This window comes from Centropristis striata, chromosome 3 (genome assembly GCF_030273125.1).
Source record: "Centropristis striata isolate RG_2023a ecotype Rhode Island chromosome 3, C.striata_1.0, whole genome shotgun sequence".
NCBI lineage: Eukaryota > Metazoa > Chordata > Actinopteri > Perciformes > Serranidae > Centropristis > Centropristis striata.
In genome coordinates, this window is record NC_081519.1 from 27,697,062 (window position 1) to 27,717,962 (window position 20,901).

Sequence of the window (20,901 nt, forward strand, 5' to 3'; positions counted from 1 at the left end):
TAAGAGGAATATTGAGAAGGTTGTAATGAAAGAAGATCTGTACTTGACTAAAGTATTACTCGCAGCAAGTAAGAAAGCGGTCACAAGAAACCGGCTCAATGTGAACACTCCAAATAAGGAACAGTGGTTGGAAATTGTCCAGGAAATCCTTGTTATGGAAAAAATGACCTACCTGTTGAGACTCAAAGACAACATGTTTGAAAAAAACTGGGGAAAATGGAACATTTACATGAGACATGGCACCATCTGAACAAATGCTAAATGGAACAGTGGACTGAATAGTAGTATCTCCAGACAGTTTGTTAGTGTTATTACTGTCACTTTAACTTGTACCTTGTTTGCTGTATTGTTTTTGTCTATATACATGTGAAAACTCAATAAAATTCAAGTTTAAACATTTTTTTAAATAGAAAGTGGGTTTGGGTTGTGTAATGTGAAATGGCCACAAATACATGCCTGATGGCCAAACTAATTGTAAAAGCTAACTGACTTATTAATATCCAGACTCCATTAACCCTTTGATGCACAACATTGACACCCCTTCTAATGCACAACATTAAAGTATTCTTTAATTATTTTTTTCGATGAACAATAGATCATTATTTCCATTTTGCCTCTCAAACTCTACGAAGAAGAAAAATTTTTGTATTATTACATAGCTAACTCCTTGGCTAAGTAGCTTGCTAAGCTAAATACTTAGCCAAGAAATGAGCTAAGTAGTTAGCTTAGCAAGCAACTTAGCTAACTACTTAGCCAAGAAGTTAGCTAAGTAGTTAGCTTTGCAAGCTACTTAGCTTAAAAAATGGATATGGGTTATTTTTGACCCATGTTGTGCATGAGAAGAGTAGTGACACCAAAAGGGATTTTATTAACAAATGAATGAAGGAAAACATAAAATTAGGATGTGTGATGATCAAAATCAAACTAATTGAGGAAAACCTGGAATACTGAATGATGAAAATAATTTATTGCAAAGATAGAACATAAAAACTCTGTCGGGTCACTTCAGACCCTTGTTGTGCATCAAAGGGTTAAGTTCGAAAAATAACCCTCCTGTCCTTGAATGCAGCATGACGTACCACTTGAGGAGGGCGGGGCCAAGGAGAAGGAGGACGGAGAGGACGTGCGTGTGGCCATGAGCACCGATGAGCCCCGCCCCGCCCCTTTACACTAACCCCCAACCTACATAATGACTGCTGCTCTGACTGGAGAAGCACAGCGCTAACCCCCTAGTTAGAGTTCACAGAGGACCACGGGGTTAAAAATCACCATATCTCAACGTTGAAGTTTATTTTCTCTGCTTCCTCATCTTGCTTCTGGGTAACTCTCTTGTTAAGTTGCTACGAGGAGTCAGACGTGAAATTCACGTTAATTCATTCATCCACAACAACAATGGCAGCACAGGATTTTAATTTCTTGCTAGCGACGGATTCTTACAAGGTGAGTGTATCCGTCGTTGTTACATTCACCCTGCTATTTGTTGTATTTCGGGTGTTTTTTCGATTAAGTTTAAATAAAATGTGTTTATTAGGGATACCGTTCGCGACACCTTTCGTTCAGTGTCTCACCAACGTCACATACCACATCACGAGTAACGTTAGCCCTTTCATTATTTGGTCGATTGGTGTGTTAAATGTCCCACAGCCTTGTGGTTTGAAGCTGAGGGGTGTAAAACCGATACTAATGTACCAGCAGTAGGTATACACACTTTATTTTGTGTGTAACGCTATGCTCGTGTTATAAGTGCAGTGTGTGGTTTGTTAACACCAGGAGCAGGGTTACAGAGGGTCACCATGAGGACGAAGCGGCATACAAGTTATATCTATGAAACCTTATCTAAAAAGATATAACTTGGCAAGGAATGGGTCTGTAGACATTTTGAATGGTGCAAGTGTTCAGTTTCGTTATCATCATACCTTAACTATACTTCACATTTTATTGTAATGGTAACTGAGTATGACACACACACACACAATGAAAATGTAAAATAAAACAATGTTAATCACACAAAAAATAGCTCATCATTTTCTACACAGCAGGATTAGGGCAGTGATTTTGTGTGTGTATTCTAAACACTTTCTTGTTTTCATTATCTGTTCAATGAAGCCATTTACAAGACAATGTTGTTGCATGAATCACCGTCTGTTAACTTTCAGTTTCACTTTAAACGAAACACAACTGAAACCCAGTTGAGCATCAATCCGCTGCTGGGCCAGGATGTGTGGGTATCAGTGACTCATGCTCAGTTCAGTAGAGTTAAATGTCAAATCTATCAGGTGGACGCCCAGGAGCTCAGTATGGCAAGGGGTCCTACAAATGAAATGAGAATGTCCTGTTTTTAAATAGTGAGATGATACGGCTCTCGTTGGTCTGGTTGGTAGACTTACTTTAGCCAGGTAAACTGCAGATACTTCACATCCACCTCATTCAAACTTTCATTTGCTTCCATCAATTTAGGGTGCCAAAGGCCAACCATAACATAAGAAGTCTTTGATTCCCTGCTAGGTGCCCATTTGCCTTATTTTACATGTTTATATGTATGTTGTTAATTGTGTGTTGTGTCATGTGTACACTGTGAAAACACATTTAAAATACACAACTGTAAATATGAGTCCTTGTGCTGTCCACCCTGCTATTCATGTCTCCTTTAAACGCATTATTTGATAGATGCATTTAATAAATGCTTTAGGCTTGGCACTGAACTACAGAATAGTGATATTACACTGTAATTCCAAGTTTTTTGAAGTTGGAAACTTTAACAAGAAAATATGTGAATTAACTGGAATTTATGGGGATAAACAGGAATAAACTGTGATTTTACAAAATTAAAGGATGGCCCTTAACAGGGAACTCAAATATAGTTGAGGAAAATATATTTCTAGAGTTTCTAGATTCTTGCCCAAAACAACCAGATTTCATGGAAGTACACTTGAATATTCCTCAATCACATGCACATAGCACACTGCTTACTGCAGGGCTACTGAGGCCATGCCCCCTACATCACATGTTCAATTCATCTACATGTTAAATGGGACTTTTTTGGAAGCAGAGGGGCTCTTTTTTTTTTTCATTTTTTAACATTTTTAATGGAACTTTTTTTTTTTGGAGGGGAGGGGGGTTCATTTTACTTAATTTTTGAATGGGTGGAACATTCATGTTTTTGTTGTTCAATAAAATAATAAAAACATGATAAAGTTCTACTTACGAATAAATCTGTTGAAATATCATGTTTTATTGATTTTGAATATTTCCAAGATTTCCCATCTTAACTTCCCATGGAAAGTTTCTGGAAATTAACCGGACATTGTCCACCCCAAAAAGATCCTAATTTAAACTCAAAGACAACTGGAGAGTGGCTCAGTTCTTAGAAATAGATAAATAAAGTTAGAAGGAGAACTGTCGAAAAGTTGGAACAGTCCCTTTTATGTAAAACGAAACATACATTCAGATGTGTGAATGAGCCAAAAGATCAGCACACCATTAAAGGCTCAAGTTATTTTAATTATACAACATTTTGATCTAAGAGATACTCATCAGACATAGTCAAATGTATCTTTTGTCCTTGGTTTGGTTTTCTGATCCAGCAACTTTAGAAGTTTTTTGATGTGCATGCCCTAGACCCTGTTTCATTACTTTGTTATGCATAGCCAGTTATGCTTCTTTCTTTTTTACATTGCAGTGTAGTTGCATGTATCTCAGAGCTCTAAAGTCCAATTGGCTGTTTAGCTTAAGTTTCATTTCAGTCCAGTCATAACCTGATTTTTACAGTCAATGTTCAAAACATGCATATGAGTCATATGGGTCCACTGCTTGGGCAGGCTGTGTTGGTATGGGGTATACAGTAGCGTAGGCTCAGCTCAGTAGAGTTAAATGTCAGATGTCACAGTTAGATGTCATTCAAAGGTTTGCACTGCAGCGAAATGGCAAAGGTCTGGAAATCACCAATGTGATTTTATGAGAAGCAAATAATGTTTTTCATTGAAGATTAGTAATTAGTGTTTGACATACCCCTACTTTTCCTGCCATGTAATCATTTATGTATGTATTTTCTGAGTTTTGCATTGATGATTACAACATTTTAGTCAAAGTAAGGATGTTCTCAACTACAAGGAACTCAGGGATTTTATCTAAATCCCCAAACAGCGTAGCTTCCATAATTAAACAATGAAACCTTTAATAACTCATTGAGAAATATTGAATCAAATCATCCCAATGTCAGTCAGATGCTGTGAATCATACAAATGTGCAAAGCACATGGCATTCTCTCCTCAAAAGCTTTTTTAAAATTATTTTGTGGTGTTTCTACACATGGAAAGTGGCAGAAGTGATTCTGTAAAGAAAATAGGAGTTCAGGATAAAGATTGAGGAGTTCAAGGGATACCTTTTTACCTAAAAGCTGTCAGGGTGGTGACGGGTTTGAAACTCTGTTCTACAAAATTTGAACTACACCATAATGCTGCTGTTACACAGACACACACACTTTGCGGTGCAGTCCTGATTTGGCATCACAGCTGGTGTGATCCGAAGATGGGTCTCCATTCTTATTATTGCTTCTAGACACTGCCTCTCCTCACTGATCTTAGACAGTGTTTATGAAAGAAAAAGTTTTGTGCAATGTGAAGAAGTTTATGGGTATGCTCAGTATTCCCAGGATTTAAGAACCATGGCGATGGGACATTCTAACCTTTGCCACCAGTATTCCCCACATTTGTAGGTGTCATGTAGAGGTAAAAGTGACTGACCGGTTGCTAGCAAGAGCACAAAGATTGACCTTTGATTTAAGCTCTCATCTTTTCTTCCCTCATGGATCCAGGAAACATGTTCACGTTAAGCAGACAATCCTACAGTTATCATCTTGTCATTAGTGTACCTACTGGGTTGTTGTTATTCTGTGTAATTTCACAATACAACTCTGACTGGTGTGATTGATTAGAAAGTGATGAAACAACATTATCCACTTACAGATTGAAGACTTGGTCTGCTAGCTGGTTATGCTTTACTTCTGTCTGTTTCTTGTCTTTCAGATCACACACTACAAACAATATCCTCCAAATGTCAGCAAAATCTACTCCTACTTTGAATGCAGGCGCAAGAAGGGCTCCCAGTTCAGTGAAGTGGTGTTCTTCGGTCTTCAGTATCTGCTGAAGAAGTACCTCATAGGTAAATTCACACCCTCCCAACTGATATTCAAAATAATATTCAGAACCAAAAGTGAGGTGAAGAGTGTGTTTATTGGTACTTTGCTGTGAAAGAGAATATTGAAGAATGGAGCCCCTTGTAAAAACTTCTGTGTAGGCAGGTTAATATTCCACTCTGTACTTTCAAAAGTTTCAGCTAAAATGGCTTGGTAAATCCAACGTCATGTGGAAACAAAACAGAAGATTAACTACATTCGTACATGTTCATACAAGGTGACTATTGATGGTTTGATTGTAGCTCAGGCTAAGCAGTTTGCTGGATGTGGAGTTGTTAATCCTTTGTATTTTCTACATGTGACTGATGTAGTAACTTGGTTTGTGCTCAACAGGCCAAGTGGTCACAGAGGAGAAGATTCAGGAAGCCAAGCTCTTCTACCAAATGCACTTCAAACAGGCTGTGTTTGATGAAGAAAGTTGGAGGAAAATTCTTGAGGTATGCAAAGAGATGTTTAGCTGTAAGTCTGTCGAGACCGATTCATCATTATCATATATGTAACCTGAAGTAAATGTGCTTGTAACTATGTCAGAAACACGACGGCCGTCTTCCTATCAGGATCAAAGCTGTCCCTGAGGGTAGGATTATACCGCGAGGCAACGTGCTCTTCACTGTGGAAAACACAGATCCCAGCTTTTACTGGCTCACCAACTATATTGAGGTAAACCAGAATTGTGTTTTATAGTGTACAACTTTTTAAATGATGAAAGGGCTTGTCAAATAACATTCCTTACTATGGGGCTGCACCAAAAATGCAACAATGTAAATGCAACAATTCTACTTAAAATTGTCGGTTGATTTAATTTAATTTTAGTGATTAAATGGCAGTGGAGTTGGGAGTGTCTGCACTGTTGAATCTCACCCAAAAGATACTTCACACAAAAAGCAAAAAGAGCAAATGGCCTTGCACCTAAAGGATGTGCATATAACTACACCCCTTTAACCCTTTAACCCCAAGCAGTTTCAGAGCATCTTTTGCTCCTGTCACATTTTATTAACTGCGGGCTCATTTTTCACTGTAATAGACACTGTAATGTTGAAACGGCAACAAAAAAAGAAGCAGCCATGCATTTTGCAACCACTCATGCCTTAGGCTTGCTATTGCAAATTAAGTTGCACTTCCTCTGTCTACAAGTGTCTACAAAAACTGTTTCACAAGTTATGTCAGATGCAAAACCATCACCTATGAATTATGAAGTATCTGCTGAGTGCAGTCATACTTCACACAAGAGTCCACAACAAGCCGTTCATGAGTTGGAAAAGAAGCATGGTTAAAACAAAGGGGGCATTGCTTAAGTCAATATCCAGAGTGGGAAGTGTTCAGGCCTGGACTAAGAAGCATGAGACATTTGGGGCAGGACAGACAAAGTTACAGCAATTTCCTGTTTCATGGCGGATATTTAAAATTGCCACCCATTAGAGGTATACTGTTCAATGAAAACTCACAATTTTAGCAAATAAAGCACCATAAACCTCTTGAAGCACTGACCAATTTTGAAGTGTATCTGGACAACTTGCTAGGAGGAAAATATCAACATATTTACTTTTTATGTTAAAACATACTTTTTGTTATGTTTTTAACATTAAACTGTTATAAAAATTATATTAACCTGGGGTTTTTCAATCTTGTATTATCCTGAAGTTTTATGATGATACTAATTAGATGTGTCCCTGCCAGCCATATGTTCGACATAAATGCTCCAGTGTTTCCCCTAGGGCTGGCAGGGTCAGATATGGTTCAGATAAGGGTCAGCTTATGTATGGAAAGGGGAAGCATACATGACAGAATAAGAGTCAGAGATGGGTTAGACTTATTTTCCCATGACACAGATTAGAAAATTGGGTAAGAAAGCATCTATGATTAATCAAGTTATCTAGAGTCATGTCAGAAACCGCCCATTGTAAGATGCAAATAAAGCGACTGTCCAGGCTCCTTAGATTGACCCTTATTCTCTGTAACCTCACTTGTTGTGTTGCACTGTTAAACGCTCCTTCTGGTACAAGAATATTAAATTCAACTTAACTTTGATACTCTGAATCCAATCGTCTTTTTCTGAAGGGTCACTCTAAAAAAATCTTAAAACATAAACAAAAACAATTACAGCGCTTCTGTGTTGAAATCAAATTTTAGTTTATTGTGAAAAATGGTGCCAAGATACTTATAAGTGGTCACCATATCCACTATTTGGCCATTTATGACACTGCTCTGGAGGGCTGCTGGAGCATGCGGTCTAAAATCAATACACATATCCTTAGTTTTGGTAACATTAGGTTGGAGAAAAGCATCTTTGCACCAACAAATAAAATCATTTACAATAGGGCCATGGCTGTCCTCTTTATCCTCGAGAAGGCTAACAATTATCGAATCATCCGCAAATTTAATAATGTGTCTGTTTACATGGTGGCTACGACAATCATCTGTATACAAGATGTACAAGAGAGGGAAGAGGACGCAGCCCTGGGGCGAGCTGGTGGATGTGGTCAGCTCCTCTGACAGAGTTGTGTTTACCCTCACTTTCTGAGTTCTGTTTGTGAGAAAATCAAGCACCCATCCTACAAGGCCTAAATCTAAATTAAAGCTGTCAATTAATTTCTCAACCAACATATGTGGCTGGATGGCATTGAAAGCAGAGGAGAAATAAACAAATAGCAGCCTAGCATGAGTCTTATTGTTTTCAAGGTGTTTCAATACATAATTCAATAAAGTGAGTGAAGCATCTTGAACAAGTAACTGACCAGAAGAGCGAAGTAATTCTTCAAAGGCTGATCTACTGCTGTAATGTAAAGCCAATTGGAAAAACTATGCTTCCATCTCAAATACAACTTCACAGGAAGTCTCAACCTATCGACCTATCAAATTTCATTCCTCTATGTAAAACCTACTCTGGCTCGTCTGTTGAAACTTTGTAAGGGGTGCACTATGCCGTTTTGCCACACCCATTCGCAAGACCCATAAAACATCTAAAATTTCAACACTCTTGACTCTTGTGCAAAGTGTTATAAGTTTTCAGGCATGTTCAGGCCCTCAAAAAATGCAATTCATTTGCATAATGAATCATTCCTTCAGTTTCAACAGGGTCCTTGCACTGTTTGGTGCTCAGACTCTAATAAGAACTCTACAAACATAACTTTCAATTATAAATTACTCCAAACGTGTTTATTGGCCATTTCACCGCATTAACTCTCCCAAGGATGAAGAACCGTTTGACAAACTCAGAAAATTTCATCATGAGGAACTAGGAACCGAACCATTACCAGCAAAAAAGTCTCTGCATGGGGGTAGTACTCTCCAAAGATTCAGGAGCCATAGTTATTGACTCAATGGCAATGTTTGGCACACCATTTTTTGATGAAGATTTCAGTTTCATAGTACTGCTATAACTTGTGGTAACTTTGTGTAAAAAAACAAAAAAAAAACAAGAATCTTTACTGGGAGATTAGCAGTATCTATCTCTGCAACCTACCATCCCATTTTGTTTATAACTTCTCCAAATTAGGATTTAGGATTAGGAAAGACATTTTAAACTGGCACAACATCAATATTTGCAACACTGTCATTAAATGTTTGCCTTGTGCTCCTCTTCTTTTCTTTTCCACACCAACTGATCACTCATTATCTGTTCTATTTCTCCCTACACCCATGCTTTTTGGACCACCCCCCATCTGCTGATTCTAGACGATGCTGGTCCAGATGTGGTATCCCATCACAGTAGCGACCATATCCAGGGAGTTTAAGAAGATCCTGGCCAAGCACCTAAAGGCCACCTCCGGGAGCCTGGAAGGTCTGGACCTGAAACTGCACGACTTTGGCTACAGAGGAGTCTCGTCACAGGAGGTCAGGAAGACTTTCTGTCTTTGGTTTTATGTAGAGAGGAACCAATATTGAGGTAGAAAGAGCTAGTGGAATTTCTCATTTTTATTTCTTACTCATGCATATATCTGCTACTAATGTATGTACATATTTACACTAAAAATATATTTTCATAATCACTGTCACTGCAGTATGGGTTAAGAGCATCTCCTAAATCCCTTAAATTGTGTCAGTGGTTTGTATTATCACAGAAAAATTGAAATGTACATGGCCTCTGCAGCAAATGATCATCTTGTGATATCAGCTCTATGTGTGCTGCTGTGTCATGCTGATGTTATCAAATTGTTGTTTGGCAGCTAACTGGTGACATAACTGATTAAAGGCACGAAGGTTAGATTAAGAGAACTCAGCGTCTAAAGTCTGAGGGAAAGTCTTGCTTAATAAATATAAGGCTGGAATGTGAATTCAGTTAGTAATCTCTTTTCCAACTAGGAAACTAAGTCGAGGGTTGTTTCATTGTAAGAGGATTCTGACATAAAGGTCCCACTTACAATTGAAAGGTTGATGTGAGCATTTTTAAATTGAGCAGTAGTAGTGTATTTGTGATAACATTAGTAGTAAGAATGCACTGTTAACCTAATGTCTGTGTGCGTCTAAAAAAAGTAGAAGGTATTTTTTTGAAGATGGACAGTAAGGGGGAGTCGCGGATGGTTTTTGGGAGTGAGTTCCAGAGGGTGGGAGCAGCGATGGAGAAGGTCCTGTCACCCCATGTGTGGTGTTTAGTCCTAGTGGGGGAGCCTGGAGGGCAAGGGGGTAGGGGAGGGAGAGGTGGCCAGGTTGCTGTAAATGGTGTCCACTTTTTGCTGGAAAAATGACAGGAAGGAGGTGCACTTATTGTCTGTGAAGGATTGGTAAGTGTTTTCCGGGGGATTGGAGGGGTTTGTTGATAGTGGTGAAGATTTTAATTGGGTTGCCGGAGCCAGACTGTATGAGCTGAGTGTAGTATGTGGAGCAGGCGTGTGAAAGTGCATCTTTGAATTGTAGAAGGATACTCCAAGGCCAGTTGGTTTGTGTACAACAAACAATGCACTGCACAGAGCTGACTGTAAACAGGCAAGCTGCAAGATGCTGTGTGTAGACAATTTGACTACATAAAGTTTGCTAGCAGGGAGTCAGAGTGGGCTTGGTCACATCCCCGGCACTGGGTCTTGTGCTTGCAGCCACACAACATTCAAGCATAGCAACATATAAAGGTGCGTAGGTATCATCTACCCCCCAAAAGAATATTTGAAAAAAACATTAAATCTGTTTCTTTGCAAACTTACTGGTAAGGCTAGATGTCAAATGGGCAACCTAAGAACAGAGCACAAGCCCGTTGTTTAAATACCCCGTCTTTCTTGCCTTTCTTGCCTTTATCCTCAAATTGCATTCATTAAATTGAACGTGGATTTCATATGATAGCAATATCTTCTCTGTAGCATTAAAACTGAACCCAGAAAAAAAGCTAATTTGTTTTGAACTGAAATCAAGCAACAAAATGATTCATAATTTACACCTTCTCTTTCCAGTCTGCAGCATTAGGTGGAGCAGCTCACCTGGTTAATTTCTGCAGTACAGACACCGTAGCAGGGCTGCTGATGGCTCAGCGATACTATGGTTGCCCCATGGCTGGTTTCTCCATTCCAGCAGCAGAGCACAGGTATGACACACACAAATTTCACTCATTTTCACAGTGATTAGGGGCATCACTGTGGCATAGTGGCCCACACTGTTGCCAGGTTAAATCCTCAGATGGGTTTCTCACCATCTTGTGCTGTAGTGCAGTGTATGTGACAATAAATAACAAACTTAAACTTAGTTGAGTTGTCAACAAACGGAAACACCACCAGGGGTTGTATCTTCAAATATTAGAACAGTATTAAAGGGAAACTTTGCCAACGTTTACCTGGCTCTGTGTTCGGTCATCATGAATCCCACAAGACCTGCCCTGCACATCAATCAAGCAACGTGATTGGCCAGGTCTCCGTGCTTGCATGAGGTACCAGTAGCTGATTTGCTTAGGTCCTATTCCCTGACCAATAGGCTATCCTAACCTTAACCACTCAAGGTCAGTATCCAAATGTAACACATCCAGCTGCTACACAGGGCAGAACTAGCAAAGAAAAAGAGTGAGAATAATAATCAGGCCTCTGTGTCACAGCAGCTTGAGATAGCCCGGAGCCCAGTGCCATTCATCTGCGTATACTATCTAGTCTCCAGATACTTGGATAGTAATCGATACTTAAAATTAGTTTTTGATTAGATACTCATTTGCAACAATATTGATACCAACAGTGTCGTCTTCGCCTCCTTCATTTGACACACACCTTCTCACACACACACACACACACACACACACACACACACACAACAGCACTGCTGCAGCCCCTCCCCTCACTAGTAGCTGCACACGTGAACATGTGAACACTAGTTGACATTCAGAACAAACTTAACATGTCGATAAGCCTATTTCCATGAAATACTACAAAGTGGTGGCAGTTAAGTCAAGTACCACAACAAACTGTTAAACATCCGAAAGAGAGTCACTCCGGTCTTTACAGGGAATTTTGAGAGGTCAGTAAAGTCCCCGTTTTAACATAGGAGTATTAGACAGTTATCATAAATGTTAACCTGGAAGGCAGCACACAATATTTATTTTCCACACACTTCCAGTGTTTAATGTATATTCTTGAGATTAAAAAATTCATTGCTGTGGAAAAGGATGTACTCCACAATACTATTGTTTATCGTGATAGTTTCTGGGGAAATCTATCGTCCTAAAAAATGTGTTATCGTGACAGGCCCACATGTTCATTAATTCCTTCCTGTGTCCAGCACCATAATCTCCTGGGGAAGAAGCAAGGAGAAGGAGGCATTTGAGCGAGTCCTTGACCAGTTCTCCTCAGGGCCAGTGTCGGTGGTCAGTGACAGCTATGACATCTTCAACGCCTGTAAACACATCTGGGGAGACAAGCTGAAGGAGCGAGTGATGGAGCGCGGCCAGGATTCATGTCTGGTAATCAGGCCAGACTCTGGAGACCCTGCAGAGACTCTTATCGAGGTAAATATAAGCTGTTTAGTCAGTGATGTGCAAAATGAAAAACAATTAAAATGTGTCTTTTGACTTTGTGAAACATTTGCTTCTTCTGACCCTTCTTTGCACTGATTACTAGTAAATTATTCAGTGTGGATAAATTGATTGAAAGCTGGTCAGACTGCTCCCATTTGACATGGCTGATACCTACTTGTATGCATCAAACCTTGAAATAACCTTTAAGTTCCACTTTCAGGTCCTGAAGATCTTGGAGGAGTGTTTTGGCAGTTCTCTGAACTCTGTGGGATACAAGGTTCTGCCTTCTTACCTGCGAATTATTCAAGGAGACGGCATTGACCTGAGCTCAGTGGATGAGGTGAGAAGATAAAAGTTGGTCTAAACGACATGGTATTTTCGCACTGCCCCCATTTGCACATTTAATTTTTTATAATGACTTTAGATATTAGAAACAATCGTAACTGATCAAAATTGAAGGGAAAAAGAAGTCTATTGTGTGTAAGAGTCCCCTAAAAAACAAAGTTTCCACAATCACACTAAAATACTTCACTATTTTTGTAGTTTAGCTGTCAGTCTTGTGGGTTATGATGACATTTTACATTTTTCATTGCTTCAATCTGGCAATTCTAGACAAGTACAGTGTTTCCCATATGTTGACTTATATATGGTAATATATACATATGCATATATATATATACAGTGGCTTGCAAAAGTATTCATCCCCCTTGGATGTTTTACCCTTTTGTTGCTTTTACACATGAAATCATGGTCAATATGATTTGGCCTTTTTAAAAATAATATACACATCCAGCTTCTTTAACTCGATTAATAGATGTGCAAAAAGGGAGTGTGTGAAACTGTGACTTAGAACATCACTGTGTCCTCAGATCCCAGCACAGAAGTTGAGAAGTGAGAATAAGTCATGCCGATCATGGCACAAACTATGTCGTTAACACACAGATGCATTTCATTGGTCTGAATTTTATGTTTGATGCTCTGTTGAAAGATGTCTAAATATTAGCAAGTGTTTGTCCTGGTCCAAACAACAATTACAATGAAGGTTCATATATATTTCATAACGCAAGCCTTACCCTTTAAAAAAAATATTGTTGCTGTTGTCAGTCAGTTGACTTCCTTGCTTTCTTTTCTGTAGATTCTTGAGAAGCTGAGCGATGAGGGCTGGAGTGCTGAGAACATCTTCTTTGGTTGTGGCAGCGCTTTGCTTCAGAAACTCAACAGAGATACACTCAGTTGTGCCTTCAAATGCAGCTACGTGGAGACTAACGGCAAGGGGGTGAGTGCAAGGTCCTGCTTTAATAGTTTAAAGGTCATTCCTCACAGAAGTTTGTTTCATTGCTCATATGGGCATAGGAATACTGTGATAACACACACTGGTGAACCTATCCTTTCATTTATAAAACCATGGTTCTTTGAGGGCAGTTTTGTATTGATTGATACAGACTTTTTGTAGACTTCAGACTGAAGGAAGTATTCTTTGCAGAGCTACATCCTGGTTGAACCTTGACTGAACATAATTACTGTCATTGTTCAAACAATCAGTTGTGTAATACAATGGATGACAAACCCCGATTTACAAAGAGATTTAGGTATTGCATGTCATAGCTATTACATCATTTGACTTTCATTTCAGACATGAACAAAGTAAATCAGACAGGTTATAAACAAAAGCCAAGTTAATGCAGTTACTGAACCACTTATTTGGAAGGAATGTGTGTAATATGCTATTGTCAGTCATTGCATTAAAGAAGCTGGTAGGGTTGATTAAAAAAAAAAACTATAAAATCAATACCAAGGAAGATAAAAAACTAAAATCCCCCCAAATTATTCGACAGTTATAGATGTACTATAATACAGCACCGATGGGCTGAAAGTAGTGAAGGGAAAACGAAGCTTTGTGAACCATTTGCTTTATTTTTTGACCCCACTAGATGGCGGTCTTGTCTTAAAAAAAAGGCTTTAGCAATGGCAATTCAGTGTGTTTTCAGCCCTTTGTTGAACAAAGAGCGTCATCTAGTGGGCTCTGTAAACAAAGCAAATGGTTCATGAAGCTTTGTTGTCCTTTCACTACCTGAAAGACGCTCATATCTATTGTACCTATCACAGCATCAAGTCCATGTCATTTTTATGGTATCCCTTGTTACATCTGTAAAAGACTTGCTGATTAAAAGTGAAGAAATCTGAATAAAATGCATAAAAAGAGCAGAGAAAAAGTAATGTATTTTTTCTAGATGGACGTGTACAAGCAGCCGGTGACAGACCCGTCCAAGGGGTCAAAGAGGGGCCGATTATCACTGAGGAGAAACTCTGATGGCTTTTTAGAGACAATAGAGAAAGGGGCAGGCAAGCCTGAGGAGGTTGGTACCACCATTCAATTTTTTACTCTCACTGAGAAATGTGTATTGTTATTTATTATTCTGGTAATGTATATTTATTTATAATGTATTCTGCGGATTTCATGTACAGTGCTTATCACATTTATTAGACCACCGGTTTGTGCCACAGTAACCTAAATTACCGGCATTACTTAATTACCAGAATCATTTTTATGTTTCTCTAATGGTTAATACAGCTGTATGTAGAAGCTCTTTAATTAGAATTATATTTTTAATGTTAAAATATAATTTTTATTGTTATCCATGAATTTTCAAATAAACTGTTTAAAATAAAAATAAAAAAACCCCTGTACAAATAGTAAAGCACATCATTATTTCTTGATTAAGATGTCCAATTATAGTTATTTATTTGCATTCCTGAACAGAAAATGTTTGAGTTAGTTTCAGTGGTTGAATGACGTCTCAGAGAAGCCCAGTGAGACGGCTAAATTCGGGTATAAAAAGGTGAATTTAGTTTGTTATTTGCCAAATAAACAACGATAACATTTTGGTTTTAAACAAGCTTTTGAAAGATTTCTAAAATATTTGTTTTCTCATTTTTATGACAGGCGGTCTTATAAATTCATTAAGCAAAGTCTATAAACATTTATTAACGAAAGATTCATAATGTGTTTGAAATTTGACTCCTATATACATGAGTATGAAAATCTTGTTTCATATTGTAAGTTTGTTGGTTTCTCCAAAAATTTTTAAAAGAGAATGGTCAAAATCTGAGCAGCAGAGATACATTGAACCTTGGTTCCTAGTATGGTTGAAGCTAGTAACAATGCTGGATGCTACATTTGTCATAATGCATCCAGATGGCGTCATTCATTGGATCCTCCCTGGCGGTTACAGGCCGTTCCCCGGTTTTTAATGCAGTCAGTTAGAAATGTGTGGTCTCATCACAAGACACTTAAGTGATGTCACTTGTCTGATTTTCTCAGATCAACAAAGCTCCTCCGGAGCCACATAGTAGTATACAAGTACAGTAAGTACAGAGTATAAAATCTGAGTAATGACTCATTTGTTTGTGCAGGTTAACCCCTAGAAGACAGAATGAACACTCAAATGTCTTCAGATTGAATGGAGGCATATCATTGTGTACTGCTAGAATGACTGCATTACTCTGTAGAAAAATATACTTGGTATCAGACATGATTTAGTGTTAGAAGAATTTTAAGAAGATCTTAGATTGGAGAAATGCTTGTTTTGGATGAAATAATATAAATAGGTAGTGGTAAACAGATTGGCTGATTGACATCAAAGGAAACATTCCCTCTGATATTCTCCTATATACTGCAGCTGAAATCACACTATGCACTGCATACTTAATATGTGTACTGTCATTCAACATACTTTTGTATAAATAAACCATAAGATGTTTCAATTCAAATGCATAATCATAGAATTTTTTTTCTGGCCCAGCCCTTAAACGTCATCCTGCTGTAGTTTCTGATCTATCTGTGCATGCTCTGTGTTCTCCAGGACCTACTGGTGACTGTTTTTGAGAATGGCAGCCTGGTGCTGGACTACTCTCTGGAAGAGATCAGGAAAAACGCACGACTGAGAGACGAGGAGGTGAACCCCACCCTGCACAACCACGAGCAGGAGCTGCATCACAATCACATCATCAACGGGAGTCATTAGATCAGCCTTAAAGCCTCTCCCAATGCATATGATCCTTCACTTTTTAACAGGGTGCACTTAGACGAAGACTGCAGTATTTTTGAAAGGCACCCATCTAAGTATAAACTGTTGAAGGGGAGAGAAGAGATGTTTATCACAAGACACTAACATTTAATATAACAAAATATGAATATAGTATAATTGATTACGTAAATCAGGTATGGGTTACACTTGCCGTGCTTGATACACAATATTTCAGCAATATTTCATATTGCAGCACTTCTTTCTGCCTTCTGTGTTAATGAAACACAGTTTATGTGTTGTGCAGTACACAAAGACATCACAGCACTGGCCAGTAATGCAAATTATTCAGACCGAGCTGCACCGCAACAGATTTGAACAAAAAAATGTCCGTAAAGCCATACCTGTTCTTTCTGTCGCATGATTTCTGATTGCACTGGCCAGCAAAGCACATTCTATGAAACCTCATGGTTAAATAACTAAATATATATATTTATGAATCAGCCAACAATTGGTGAAATAACTGCAGACATTGTTGAAACTCAGCTTATTATAATTATGCATTTTTATTATTAATCATCAGTTTTACCTGAGTTCATTTCTTTTCAATGCTTGACATTTTTATTTGAAAATGCCCCATCAAAAAAAGTAATGTTCTTTTTTTATAATCTTAAACCTAATCACATCATCACAGTCACTTGTCATATATACTCCCAACCCACTCTCCTTTCAGTCCCCCTGTCTCTCTTCAGCCAAGCAGGGCAAAAAGGAGAGAAGTCACATCATGTCTTTGGGCTACAACACATGCATGGGTGATTTCAACCTGACACAACCAGAGGCCCAGTCTCAGTCACCCTGAACCCCCATGGGACCAACCCATGTCACTGGGTAATGTGTGAATGCAAGAGGCTGTAAGGGTCCAAAATGGTACAAATAGAAATGGGGACGCACAATGCCAAAACATGTTCAGAATCCAAACTGTACAATTAAATCCACACAGGGCTTTGTTTTAAGTGATGCAGAGCAACTTTCAAATTCTAAGAACATTAAACACAACCCAGATATGGATGTTGTGAAAAACAAAATGAAAACAGAATGTATTGATTTACAAATCTTGAGTTGAGAATTGAGAACACTTTATCCTTTGTAAATATATACACTCATTCTGAATTAGATTTTTTTCTTTTACACAGTGTCCCAACTTTTTTGAATCCAGTTTGTATAAGAATTTTACATTGTACAGTGAGGAATAATGAAAATGCTATGTTGCATATTTTGTTATAAATATTCTGCATATGCTTTATATAGACATATTTCACAGTCCAGGCAAATATTTTACATTATGCTTATTTACAATTTTGGGTTTGGGACTTTTTATTTTCCCTTTTTCACTTTGTAATGTGCAAAAAGCGGTTGGTCCCTGATTGGAATGCCTTCCAGACTCTTGCCTAACTAAATAGATGAGAGGTAATTGTCAGTTTAACATTACTTGCTTTTGTCAAAACAATGTCATTAAGCAAAATTGGTTAAGAAATTTATAGAACAAATAAACTAGGTCTATAATACAGCATAAGCTTGGATCCATATGCCAGTCCTTCTTGTTTAGGATTTCGTCATTGGTAAGCCCATCTTAAGAAATGCTATACTCTCAGCCAATCTGCAGAAATGTGAATTTACGGAAAGTGTGCAGAGAGAGCTCAAAATGTCCACAAAAGAGCCCCCAAGTGCAGACCAGATAATACATGAGTGGTTCCCCGAAGACATGATGCCATTTAACCCCTTGGGTTCTCCTCTTCACCCTCCTTGTATTGGAAAAAGCTCAACAACGGCTATCAAGTTTAGCTAGTTAGTTTCTGTTGACAGGGCAACAACGATGCTAAGGTGATTGTAAATGGTCAGTGCAGTGCAATAGGGTGCAGACAGATGACAGCTCATCGACAGAAGCCACGACAGATATATGAGCATGAGGGTCAAAGTTCAATATGCTGTGTTATGATGAAGTACTGTGTTCCATTTGTATAAATCATGCTACGGTATGTACTTTGTTAGAGCAGCTTCAGTAGATTAAAAAAAAATAAAGTTTGGATATGTGATTCGGAGCGCAGCATAATCCTCTGTAGCTTTTAGACCTCATCTTAACAATAATGCCCATTGCTACCTAGCTAAATCTTTTACAATGTGGGCCAGATTGTGAGCTTAGATTATTACTCAGGAAGTGTTAGCTCCTGCAGGAGGAGTCTCTGTGTCTGTGTACTGGGTTTATCTAGCTGCAGTTAGACCCTTTGATTCAAAATTACTTCACCATTGCTGCTGCTCAAGCTAGCAGGTTCTAACTGGCTGATTTTGGTAGAAGTTGCTGAGACTCCTTGCTCAAAAGACAGGCTCATGTGATTGGCTGAAAGGTGAGGTGGCCTTTGACTATGCATTAGTTTTATTTTTCTAAATTTTAATATTTTAGTAATTAACACACATGTTATTGATATTGACAGAATGCATAGGGCTACACTGGTTTAACATCAAATTGTGCTTTTGATCTTTATGTTGAATTTGTGACTGTTTGACTCAAAACTTGTTAGTTTCAAACATGGTTTTTTTAAAGATATCCTTTGCTGTTTGGTATAATATTGATTTTTGAGCAATGACACATTTGTTTGTGCAGGTTAACCCCTAGAAGACAGAATGGACACTAAAAGGTCTTTAGATTGAAAGGAGGCATACCATTGTGTCCTGCTAGAATCACTGCATTACTCTGTAGGAAGTCTTAGATTGGAGAAATGCCTGTTTTGGATGTCCTTAGATGAAATAATACAAATAGGTAGTGGTAAACTGATTGGCTGATGGACATTAAAGGAAACATTCCCTCTGATATTCTCCTACATGCTGCAGCTGAAATCACACTATGCACTGCATACTTAATATGTGTACTGTCATTCAACATAATTTTGTATCAATAAACCATAAGATGTTTCAATTCGTATGCACTTAAGTGTAATTACCACGTCAATTCCTGAGAGCCTCCTTGCAAGTTGGAGACACATAACCTTGGTAACTGGTGCTGACCTCAACTCCACCAGCTCCTCAGCAAACGTGTTGAACTTGACTTTTTGGTTTTCCTTCACTCATCTAGGAAAAAATTGCAGTTGAACTCATGCATCTCATATGACAGTGTTACAGAGCTGCCTTGGTCGCCCTCTTTTAGTTTAGTTTTTTTTTTTAAAAACCCACCAGAATCATGATCATCCATATCAGATTTGTCACGTTTTATTAGTAGTTTATTAGTTATTCATATTTATGGACCATCCTTCCATCAACCTGCAATTTTGACTTAAGTAATTAGTATTTTATTTCCCAGAATGCCTTTCACCAACCTACTCAATGGGCATTATTGCTTTAATTAGTTTTGCAGAGCCCTATAAACCAGTGTGTCTAAATGTGAAACTGTTTTATAGTTTTCAGATGGATGTAGCACATGTAAAAGTATCACCTGCTTACCTTTCTTAATCATCTTCTTTTCTAATGGAAAACATACAAACATTTGAAGTGGCTGGTTTATTGAGTTTTGGGCAGGTAGCAGTGCAGGAAAAGCTGCCTACTTTAACAGCAACAATCCAGTTACGGCAAGTAAGTTGTGCTGACTAAAAGACTAGCTTGTCTGCTGCTGTATTTTTTATGCATTGAACAAACTACTACAAAGCTTTTTTTTCAGTTGATTGTTCTTGCTCTCTTTTAATGCCTTTTATTCTTATGTTCAGTGGTATGTTCAGTTTAGGTCTATAGGTTTTGGTCTTTGATGAAATAGTGACACAGTTTGCCACTAACACTGGACAACACATGGTTTTCCTGCTTTGTAGTATCGGCACAAATGACATATGTAATTGGATTTTGTAAATATAGTTTTGAAAGTGATTTCCTTTTAACATATCTGGATCTTTTAAATGTTCTGTATCTTTGATTTTGTTTGTGTGGTAAACAGCAACCTTTTTTGTAAGATTAAAATAACACTTTTATACTGGGTTGAGTTCTTTACTTACCTGACAACATGCAAAGTTGTCCATACCACTAGAGATGCAGAGGGTGGTATTACTGAGTTACAAGAAAATAGAACCCATACATTTAACATGGTGAATGTGTACACCTTGTATACCATTACGAAAACTTTATTATCCACTGAGTGGGAATTCCTCTTTGGTTTCACCATAGACAAGTCTCAAAACAACAGAACAAATACTGACACAATAAAGAAAACATTTAAAGGATAGAAAAATATTAAATGGCCTACAGCAATAACTGTACTTTTGCACATCACCCATTCAAGTACATAATTTCATAAAAAGCACACCACAGTACAAATCAAGTTTACAATTGTGGGCTTAAGACCTGCCTTACTCAGAGAACCTGATCAAGCTGATCAAGCTTCTAAATGCTCACAGCTATTTGTGAAGGGCACAGACTAAGGTCACACTTAGTCGGTGTTTCACTACTTTTACACTTCTAATACTCGTGCAGAACCAACTTTCGTCATGGATCTCAGAGTCGGCTGGTTAGGGAGGGCCAGATTATTATACTGAACTGAATTTCAAGTCCAAGTGTACACATCCAGCAGAGAAAGCTGTTTTAATGGTCATGTGTGCAGAGCAAAATGAAATATTTTGTGTGGACTCACCTCACAGCATGCTAGGCTGAACATCTGTGTTTCACTGCCATTCCTGGTTGAGGGTTCTGGGTCGGTTTCACCTTTGAGCACAGCCAGTATCTCTGGTGTT

At 38.3% G+C, this 20,901-nt stretch overlaps 1 protein-coding gene across 1 annotated transcript; it reads left to right on the plus strand.

Moving 5' to 3' along the window:
* The first annotated feature begins 1,189 nt into the window (after nt 1-1,189).
* nampt2 (nicotinamide phosphoribosyltransferase 2) lies at nt 1,190-20,151 on the plus strand. The gene is made up of 11 exons (XM_059329720.1): nt 1,190-1,440; nt 5,025-5,160; nt 5,528-5,631; nt 5,726-5,854; nt 8,870-9,028; nt 10,573-10,703; nt 11,879-12,104; nt 12,334-12,453; nt 13,249-13,389; nt 14,345-14,470; nt 15,977-20,151. Exons 1-11 carry the CDS (start codon nt 1,393-1,395, stop codon nt 16,136-16,138), a joined length of 1,482 nt encoding a protein of 493 aa, XP_059185703.1. The 5' UTR covers nt 1,190-1,392; the 3' UTR covers nt 16,139-20,151.
* The last annotated feature ends 750 nt before the right edge of the window (nt 20,152-20,901 follow it).